Source organism: Hylaeus volcanicus, chromosome 2, assembly GCF_026283585.1.
Source record: "Hylaeus volcanicus isolate JK05 chromosome 2, UHH_iyHylVolc1.0_haploid, whole genome shotgun sequence".
NCBI lineage: Eukaryota > Metazoa > Arthropoda > Insecta > Hymenoptera > Colletidae > Hylaeus > Hylaeus volcanicus.
The window spans coordinates 19128373-19139593 of record NC_071977.1 but is presented as its reverse complement, the minus strand read 5'-3'; the positions used below and the strand labels follow the sequence as shown (position 1 = coordinate 19139593).

General features: G+C 33.6%; 1 protein-coding gene across 5 annotated transcripts in view; it reads right to left on the bottom strand.

Annotated features, from left to right (window-relative positions):
- Window positions 1–1347: 1347 nt before the first annotated feature.
- Window positions 1348–11221, bottom strand: part of LOC128885135 (GTP-binding protein RAD) — a 110888-nt gene continuing 101014 nt past the window's right edge. For 4 of the 5 annotated variants that reach the window (XM_054138969.1, XM_054138971.1, XM_054138970.1 and 1 more), the window contains 4 exons: window positions 10807–10889; window positions 9939–10125; window positions 9013–9252; window positions 1348–5444 (listed from right to left, as the gene is read on the bottom strand). In XM_054138969.1, coding sequence (XP_053994944.1) covers window positions 5389–5444; window positions 9013–9252; window positions 9939–10125; window positions 10807–10889 — 566 coding nt within the window. In that variant the 3' untranslated portion in view covers window positions 1348–5388. Of the gene's footprint in view, window positions 5445–7256; window positions 9253–9938; window positions 10126–10806; window positions 10890–11221 lie in introns of those variants that run through there. The other variant, XM_054138973.1, reaches the window with a different exon arrangement.

Here is an 11221-nt window from a genome sequence, read left to right as displayed (position 1 = left end):
GCAAACTGCCACGACTGGAGGCTGGTAATATCTGGCACCAATCAAAATAATCGATGCTCAGGGCGCATGCGTCTGGCGAGGGGTATTTATCAACGAAGCGTCGCGATAAGATTTACGACAGGTATTAACATTGAAAAGGTACAGGTCTTTGGTTAGTAGAACCGTGTGCATTCGACAAAAAAAGAAAAAAGTAATCTTTCTTGTTAAATCGACCACTGGAAACTCGATTCTTCGAGTCACGGATAATTTTAAAATAGATTGTTTATGTTTAAATTAGCACGTATTTTCGCACTACTTCTTTAAATTGCTAGATTTCATTTTTAAGAACAAATCGAACTGAAAAAGACAGGTTTCACAACTGATACGTTTCAAGTATTCTGAAGTTATGCAGAGATAAAGTATATACAGGGTGTCTACGTATAAGTCCGGACATACGCAGGGTGTCAATTCTACAACAAATTTCCAACAAAAAATTACTCTTAGACATTTTCTTTGTGTCGCCTTATTCTCGAGAATTTTCACTTTTAATATTTTTTCTGCGCTTTCGACTTGACACTTCTTAAACGCCCATAACTCCACTAAATTGCAGTGCAAACTTAAAAATCAGTACACCATTCGAAAGAGCGTTAAATTTTCACACCTCCCTGATGCAAAATCACAATTTATTACGTAGGCTTAATAAGTGAAAAATTAGGTCAAACTTTACATTGTGACAATTTTTAAAAATTTGACTTTTTCTCTATCCGTTCTTCGATTTTAAATACATAGTTGTTTGACGGGCACCCCTCGGAATAAACTTCCTCGAAATCTCAGCTTTTGAATGGTACAGTAACAAAAAATTCTACGGTGGTATTTTAGAGAGAAAATGACGTTTGTATGGAGAAAAGCGGACGTTTTTAGGTGAAAATCGACATTTTTTCAACAAAAATCGACTTGTCACTTTAAAATTAGCTTGACATTGGGTTTAATGTATTTTTTGGTGAAACTCCCGAGTCTTCAAAATTAGGAAAAAACTGAGTTTTTTACACTTGTTTTCACATAAATTTAAAAATATTAATTTAACTTACCAGCTCAATTTTCTTAACGATAAAAAATAATTAAATAGAACGATTTACACTAATTCTCTACAAACCAGTGAATGAATTAATTGTTATAACTTTTTTTCGAGTGAATGTTAATTTTTAAAATCTGACAGTAGTGCCACTAGTTCGCGTGCTCACCTTGCGCTGAACCAGTCGCACTATCCAACTTTGAATTACAAAAAACTCGAGGAAACTAATCGCTGTCTGGAACAATGATAAAATGTTAGAGGTACACAGAGAGACTGAGAAGCTTTCGGATGTCACTTCTTTATTATTACTGATGTACAATAATCCCTCGGGGATTAGAACCATTCGTCAGACTTCCTTGGATGACAGGTTATCTTACATTAAAATATTCGGCTAAAAGGACGCACCCTCGATTCATCGGATCCACCAATTCTTCGTTCGCTTACGCGCGCGATCGGCACCTAATCGTATCCCCTCGTATCTCTGTCAACCGAAGAGATGGCAGTATTGTCACGTCACACGTTTCAACGAACAGACACGATCTAACATTATAGCGTTACATACATTGATAATTATCCAGACAAAAGCTAACCGTAACGGGAACATCGAATGAACGTGGTGGCAGGAAAAAGGAAGTCGATCGGTTGACGCAACGTTGTCCTTAAGAGATCTCACACGACGCGTTGTCAGCCAGAGATAGGCGCAATTTTATTTGAACAACGAATGACGAATGAAAGTTCTGCATGATTTTTATTCGTGACTTCTATTTCATTGAACAATTTTAGAAGTGAGCTTTTATCACTAAAACTACCGAGGTCAACGCATACTTATATCTATGTAATTAGAGACAAAAGGAGCAAATTAATTTACGAATTCTCTGTTGCAATGATTGTCCTAAACAATTGCTGTAAAAGCATGGTTAATAATAAAACGATTTTAGAAATAAATTTGAAGTAGGTAAGGTAAATTGACTGGTTTGGTAATTTTAGTATCAATAGTTCAGATTCTGATAGCTTAAGATAATGATGCTCCAAGTACAAGTTGGTTATCAACTGAAACATTTATTGGTATGGAAGAATCCTATTTTCATATTTTTTCAATGGTATCATTTTGGCTTTTTAAATTCAAAAAAGCAATTCAATATCGTGCATTATTTGAAAATCAATTCAAGATCGTGTGTTACTTTAATAATATAAAGAGGATAATGGATAGTACTACATAGAATAATACAAGAGAACTTCTTCATGAAAAGAGGATACTTTTGAAGGCCCATTGCACCAATTAATCTTTATCTGAAACATTCTTTTACTATATAACAAAAACAACCTGAAGCATCACGATTCAAATTCACGATTCATTTTTCTCTATGCAATCTATAATTTTTCTTCTAGAAATAACGACTAAAAATTGTTAACCTAGAGGAGGATTTTGTCCATCTCTGGTCGTCACTGTCCTTAAAATCCTTCTCTAGACGGTAACTGGGGAAAAACGAGGAAGAAGAAACCAGTGGCGATGAAAGAAGAGAAACAACAGGGAACGAAAACAGAACAGAAAGAAGAAACGGAAGACAGACGCGTCGTCGATGCGCGTAACAATTTCGCGCGAAACGTATGAAAAATGAAGAAAAGCGAGCGCGCGCTGCGCTGCACGTATCGACATAGGTATCTTGCTGGTCACACTGGTTGTATTTTTGTAAGACTTACATCGAGTTTAGCTTAAATTACAAAAATACACAAAGGCACTTGATAAAAATTTCTTGTTTTGTTTACTTTAAGGTCCTCGTCGATTGTGACGCGCCCTGTCCGAACAGAATCCTTGCGAGGCTGACTCGCGTACGCGCCCACGCCTCGCGATCGTTCAATATAAAAAGTAACAATAAACGACGACGAAGACGCATAACCGATGATGTTGGTTGTGTCTTCGCAACTAATACGGACTAGAGCAACTTAGTCGACGAATAACATCGTTACTTGGCTCTCGTTCGGTGCACGACGAACAAATTGCCGGCGAAGGAACCATTCCCACTTAAGAAGGCAGTCTGGTCATTTCAGAACAAAATTGTGATTTTTCTTATTTCAACATTCTTTGAAGGATTTGGATTCTGGACTCGACGTCATGCAAAGATCGTAGTGAAATTCAAATAATTCATAATATTATACGACGTTGAATTGAATTATCTGTAAAGTATTAATAAAAATGAGGAACCTTGTTTGAAAATCAATTCTTCGTGCAGAAAGGAGTAGAAAAGTCCTTCACCGCTTTTTAATGCAAAGCTTCCTTGTCAAGATATAATCTAATAACGATTACTAATGTGGTTTTTGGTGCGCGCCATTTTTGTCGCAGTCACACGCTAAGAACACGAATTCGTAATGGTCGCGCGGGAAAACTTCAATTGTTTACATCTCGATGACGAAGTTTCGTATTGTAAAATGAAAGAGGACTTTTCGATTTACGTTGATATGTAGAATGGATATTACATATTTTTAAGAGCAATCATACCTTCCTATAATATGAAAATTATAAATAAGTAGCAATTTTTGGTCTAAAATACCAAACTGCCCTATTAAGCACACGGAGTGCTGCTTTAATATCTTATTATTTTTATTTCGGCTTTATTCATAATGGCAGCACTGCAACGAGATGGTCTGATGGTACACGTTGAGTCGAAAAAGGCGTCGTTACTGTGATAACAAAAATTAAAAAATTCATTTACCCCTTCACGCACAGACTGAGACATTCAAGACTGGTCATTTGAACAACTCGTTCGATTTCAAGAACGGTATAACATAACAACAAATTTGTAATATCCGTTATTATTATAATATTACATTAAGTCATCTTCTTTTTATGTAGATGTGAGAACATTGATTGTTTGGTTACCTGATTATTATTTATTTACAAAATAAACTTTCATTTTCATTAAAAAGAAAAATTTGAATTATAAATTGTTCGTACCAAGCAAGTTTTGTTTGAGATACTATTTTTCTATAACTAAAAGTGAATGAGTTATTTAATTGATCAATTTTCAGTACCTCATTCTACATATATACAGAGTGACCTGTAATGAATGATATAATCAGAAAGCAGGAATTCTACATTTAAGAACAAATTCAAAACCTGCAATAAAATTTCTTCATACGATGTTTAATGAAATTTAATCTTGAAACATATTTGGGACATGCTCATTCGATTAAATTTTGTTTAACATTGACGTGGACATATATTACATTTGTACATAAAATTTGCAATTAATTATAAATAGCTATAAATATTACTTCTCAGAAACAAAACTCCATATAAAAAAAATTTATTCCACATTTCGTATTTATTTTTTATTGCAGAATCGTATACATTTAGATTGTACCATTCATTACACGATACCTTATGTATGCCAATTTTCATGTCATCTTCGAAGTAATATCTTTTTTGATTCGATTGCTTTCACATAATTTGATTTAGCTCTCACGTGTCCCATGAAAGATTTATTTCGTATTTAATACAGTTTGAGATATCGTTAACATTGTATTTAGATAAAATTATATATTTCAATCAAGTTTAACAGGATTTTAAATTTAATATTGTCTCTGATTTAATATCTCTACAAGACACATACCTTTGGCATAACTTTGTTAACAAATTTTTATTTTTGGCTATTAAGCAATCCTAGGTACAAAAACATCTCTCTAAAAGAAATTTTAATTTTCCATATTACAGTATATATCTTCAAAACTATGAAAGTCATGGAAACAAATTTCAATACAAAGTTTTATGGTTTTTTATGTCCTATAACGTGACAAAATAGAATTTCAACAAGAAATGCCTACTCATCGTTCTTTGCAAATTTCTTTGACTGTAAAAATTTTAATTAAACCCTTCACTCCTTCTTAAATTTCTTAAAGTGTTGTTTTCCTCGCCGAAACAAAATATAATTACATTATTAGCATCACTTGAACAACGATTTCATACTTTCAAATTTGTTTGAAGGAATTGTCAAACTTTTTTCTGCTAATTATCACACTTTAATCTATCCCAATTGAGCCAAAAGTCTTCCCGACTTGGTACCTATATTGCCAAACTTTTACTACTCGAAGCCAAAGTTAATGCCACGATTTAACTTATCGTTACAATTCCCTTTAATTCTCTCTTACTGTTTCTTCAAATCCTAGTCTCCAACAATTCCTCATCCAACAAATTAAATCACCTTCAATTTAATGCCCCCATTTTCACTTAGAATCCTATTTAATTACTCTCTATAACTTCTCACCCCTTTCACCTCGTCACCTCATGCATCGTGTTGCCTTTGAATTGGTCTTCACCTGGTCTTAACGTCGTCGTTAACCTAACCTAACTCGCAACATAGCGTTTCATTAATTTGACAGCCCCTCGATTTGGCCCCTGAAACAGATGTACCGTTCAGACTAGCTTCGCTGCAGTTTCACTCGATTAAATATGCGTATGCATCTATGTATATATATATTTGTATACATAATTCGGATATACAGGCATAGAGATCGCAGAAAATAGACAGTGGATAATGTGTGTGTGTGTTTGTTTGTTTGTTTGTTTGTTTGTTTGTTTGTTTATTTGTATATATTTCTTTTTCTTCTTTCGTATTTAATCTTAAAATTTCGAAAAGGATATTCTCTTCTTGGGAGATATTACGTTTGATGTCTGTATCAGACACCCCGATTGATGCAGTCATGGTACCCGTTCATTGGAGGAAAACACGCAATACAGCAACACGTCAATCTTTAACATACATCTACACAGACTAACCACTTAATTTGATCATAGATATTAGGAATATATTCGCGTAGGTATGTATATATAATATAACACACGTATCGTCGCTTTTACAGTAGGTACATAGATCCGTATCGTTAAACTTATCGTATATACATTTTGGATAAAAAGATTAAATTGGTCTTATTGTACAGTAACGTCGTAAGTATTCGTGGCTGCTAATTCACGCCATGGTCCGATTTAAATTCCTTCGTACCTGTCCCAGAGTCGACTATTTGAACTTGTTGGATTTCGAGAGTCTAGAGCCCAATGTTTAGGACAATCGTTTTTACGACTAACCCTTTGATTGTGGCCGAGCTTTGTCGAAATCGCGATTAGATTTTGCACCGACGGAATTTTCTGCATGAACGAAGCTTTCATGTATTATTAAGATAAAGGAGAAAAGTAGAATGGGTTGTCCAACCGTAGTTTCTTTTGTATCACGTATTATTCATTGTTCCTTAATGTAAAATTTAGCTGGTTGATTGTTTGTTTTCAGAAGAATTCCGTTAAAAATTTCTTATAAAGCAGTGTTCCTCAAATTGTGGTTTTTTGGAAAAAATTATTCTTTTATTTTTGTTAGAAATAACTGTGAAATTTACTATAGGCTATATATACTTTTGATTTCTCCTTAATTGTTCCGCCTGCAAATTTGAATGCCTCGAGATAATAATATTTAAGCGAGTAAAATTTAATTGTTTTCCATAGGAAATTGGGATTTTTCTGAGGTAAGCAAACGTATACTTCGTACCTCGATTCGAGTCGGAGAAGATCAAAGGATTAATCAAACCTCGCATACCATAAATTTTGGTTTTGGACCACTTAAATGTTACGTCAATAGACACAGAACCAGTTAACATTCACGATGTTTGTGGCAAACTTATCCTTATCAGTACTAAGTAAGCTAGTCGTCGATAGAACTCTCGATTGAAAGTTCGCACGTCTTAACATTACTCGAAAAGTTAATCGTTTACAAAAAAGCAACGGGTCACATTCGTTTTTGATTTAATTGGCACTTTGATTGCACCCCATGTTTTTCATACCTTCTTACTTTTAACAATTCCTCCCCAAATCTCTCACCTTCTGGGGGTGGCCAATTCTTGTCAACGAATTGTATCAATTTTGTCAATTCCTTTTAAACGTAGTTTTAAGTGGTTGGGCACTTAACACATTACATAACAAAGTTTATTATTAATTAAAAATGTGAAAGAATATAAATGCAATGTACATTTCTGTTTAAACCATAACAGAAGTTTATATTATTGCTATTTTTGATTATCATTGATGTTGCATTACAAAATATATTGTCAACGAACTTTTGATGTGTTGATCTTATAATAAAAAAATGCATCCCCTGTATTTCAAGTGGGCATTAATAATTTCATGGAATAGATGTTTAAAAATATTTAACTAAAAGTAAAAATAGTGTCACAAACATTTTATTTGTAATGTCTTTATCGATTTTTGTTTAATACATTTTTCTGCGAGTTGAAAGAAATTCATGCAGTGAAGAGTTAAAAAAACATTATCTGCGATAAAAGAAAAGGCAATAGAACTCAACATAAATTTTAGCTTATCGAAATTATTAAAAACTTTATCGTCATGTACTTCGAGGAAGTCAGGAGGACCAGTAAAATCGTTACAAATATTTACACTCGTTCTCACCCTTAATGTTTCCTATAATAGTTTCCTGGTTAACAAGAGAAAGATAGGAAGCACGGAGATTTTTAAACAAATTACAGAACAAAGTCTAAATTGGCCACCCTCGCAAGAATTCTCAAACGATGCAAGGTGTTCCTAAACTGCTCGACCAAACTGCACTTTAATATTTTGCCTTTGATTATTTGTTGAAGTCCAACATTATTCCTTAAAAACAATTTTAATTTGTATGTACAATTTTATAATTTTATGTACAACACTTTATGGTTGTAACATACAACGCTTCGTTTTGTTTCTGTGAAAAACAACAAAATGCTTGTAAATTCTATACGATATAATCTGAAAAATTATAGAAAAAATTTGAATATAATTTTAGATTTACAATTTTACAATTATACAATTGAATGAAGGTAAGAATATGCAATCGAATAAAATCTCATTTATAAGTACTCATGTTTCAGAGTTTTTGATAACTTCAAGAATCGATCTCTTTCAGTCATCTTTTTATTGTAAATGTTCTTCCACTGTACACGCTTACATACTTCACTTTGCAATTTAAATTGACTTTTATGCCGATACTAATTGAAGGTTCTGGTCATTGCACTCAAATTTTACATTGACCTCGATAAAAATTGTATTCCAGGTTTCACTTGATCGAATATTGCTATTATTACTGAACTGAGGATTTAATGTATTTGTGGTGTACGTTAATATAGAAATTATATACAAACTGTACCTAGAATACAAATGGTGTCCCAGAAGAGGCTTTTGAATTTCGTTTATTAATAGCAATATTACCTGTCAGCAAACGACTCAGTTTTTACGTTTAAGTGCAATCGTTTGTACATTCATTTAAAATACTATTTCTCATTAAAAAAGAAAATATTGACATTCCCTTTAAAGAACTCTTAATTTCATAACATTTCATTCTTTGTAAACGTGTACATTCTATAGACGTTTAATACATATTTATATATTCCACAAATGCAACAAAATTCGCAGCCTTCTTATTACATTTTAGGCACAAACAAAACTTCAAACAATTCCTCAATATTAATTCCTCCTTTATAAAAAACAATCTGAAGCACCTCGATGCATTTCAACTCCTAGACGTCCTAAAACAAACCAACCCCTACCAAAAAATAGTAACTCATGGCCAAGTAGCGTCCATCGAAACACTAATAACCCTATAAGTAACTAATACACGTAGAAATAAAAAAAAAGTATACTTTTCTCACCCCAGTTATAGAAAAATTCAAACATTTCAACCTATCTTTCCCACAGAGTTAAAATTTCATCGAGTCGTGTCGTTTCTCTCGCGATACGTTTCAACGACATTTTTCTCGTCGAAACATTTGATACGTCGGACAAGCCTGACCAAAAGCAGTTCGTGAAACACCCTGCATTCACCTGGGAATTTTGCAATTTCTCAACGCGCTATCTACCCGCGTAAGGGGGATCCAACCCCTCGTTTAGAGCACGTGAAGGTTCTCGCAGTTCTTGAACTTGCTGTCCTCCTTACCGAACAGCCAGGTCAACATTTGTCTAGCCTTCATGCTGGCACGTACCATACCCCTGGATTTGTACCAGTGCCCTCCACCCTCTGTCCCGCCGTTCGCGGTTCGATTCTCTGCGCTACCCTGCACGTTCTTCAGCCGTATCTGATGTAGAATGCCGACCAGAAGATCGTCCACGTTATGGTTTATGCCCACAGAGATCTCGATGAACTTCACCCGATAGGTACACGCCATGCACTTGCCATCTGCGACGACCACGTGAAAGAATTAGCCAAGGGACGCGCGAAGGCATGGTGCAACCGAAAAGGGGGATGATTTTTTATGTAAGAATTGATAGAAAAATAATTTTTACTCTAGAGTGGATGAAATAATGTCTGTTAATGTTAATTTGATTCAGATTCGTGAGAGGAAATTGATGAAATTAATTTTGATAAGTAACAAGAATAGTTAAGTAACTTTTGTTTTAGTGGAGGGATCAAAAATTAACAATGTCTTGTTTGCTATTGGAGGCATTTGAGATACATAAGATTGGACATCTTGATTCAGATTAAATTTGTTTCTACTTGGTAATGTGGAAATTAAGCATATGAACAATGCGATAGTAATTAATACTATCCATCGTCACAGCCCATTGGTTAAGTTATTCATATAAGGTACTTTTAACTGGTAGTTATTTTGACATGTTATATCAAGGAATTATTGTATAGGACATTAGTAACTAAATTGTGATATGTTACATTTCGTTAACGAAGTTTGGAGTATACAATAATATGTATTAAATTTTTAACTAATAATAAACATTTATATAATATATAATATGTAATATAATAAATAAATAAATATATATATATATAAAAATAAATATATAATATATATATATATATATATATATATATATATATATAATAATATTAGTTGTTATTCTACTGACCTTGAGAAGAGACCACCCTGGATCTGACCAGATCCACCTTGTTACCAACCAGTATGGCCGATTTCCCTCGCAGGAGGTCCTGATCGTGAAGGCGCTCGAGGTACTCTTCAGCCCTTTGGAAGGACGCCTTGTCGATCACAGAATACATAACGATGAAAGCGTCGGGGTGTATGTTCTCCAGTTCCGTCTTCATGAAACAGACGATTGAACACTGATTGTAGCAAAAGAATTATTGTTAAACACTTTTGGTTAAGGAAATGTTTAAATTAGTATTTGCGTCCTGTATAATTATCAAATTTCATTTAATGGAAAAAGGACGTTGAATATAAAAAAAAATATACATGTCGAATTGAGTAACCTCCTCCTTTTCTAAGTCGGTTAAAAAGACAATTTGGTTATTAACACATTCACTGACAGCCATAGCGTTTTGCTTTGGGTACCAAGATTTAATACAGATATGTAATTTAGATTATTAAAAGTGATATTAAATTTGATGTTTTAAAAAGAAAATTTACGACCTTCTTTTGCAATAATTCATGACTCAAAAGGCTATAAACTCATCCCTTGAGCAATTGCAATCAATTTAAACTACGAGACAACTCGTAGTTGACAGTGAACGAATTAATGTACAATCACAGGAGATAGATAAATATTTCACCAAGCAATATGTAGTACCATTATAATCCGATCAGACATTTATATAAGAATGATACAATTGGGTCTAGCGTTGACTCCATTAATGACTATGTTCGTAAAAGTAGTATACATTCCTTATGATTTTTGTCACAAAACTTTTTTGGTTTGGTCACAAAGATTTTTTATGTGTATGTAATAATTTAGGCATGGTTGAGAGAATATTGTTGCTTACCTTTGGATTCGTAATGTTCAAGAATCTCAGCTCGCTCTCCTCGCCGTTCAGCATCACGAAAACAGACTGTTCACTGGGTACGTCTGAAACAAAGAAAGAAACAAGTCATTGACAAGCTTGTATGTTATTCGAATAGGTGATAATAATCTTGCTGTCACAACACTGTTCTTGATTTTACTCTCATCTGCCTCATTTCTAATTTTAAAATACGAAGAGCAAGATTTTTGGGAGATCAATATTCATTATTTTATAATAATGTATTATTCAACAATAATTCGGTATTGATCAAAGAATTAAGGAAATAAAGTAAGCATAAAGTTGAATTTTTGTGAGGGTTACGTCAATTTGCGGGTCTGGCACCTCTCACGTTTCACGCAAAACATCCGGCAACATCCCAGTAAAACATAAACTAGAG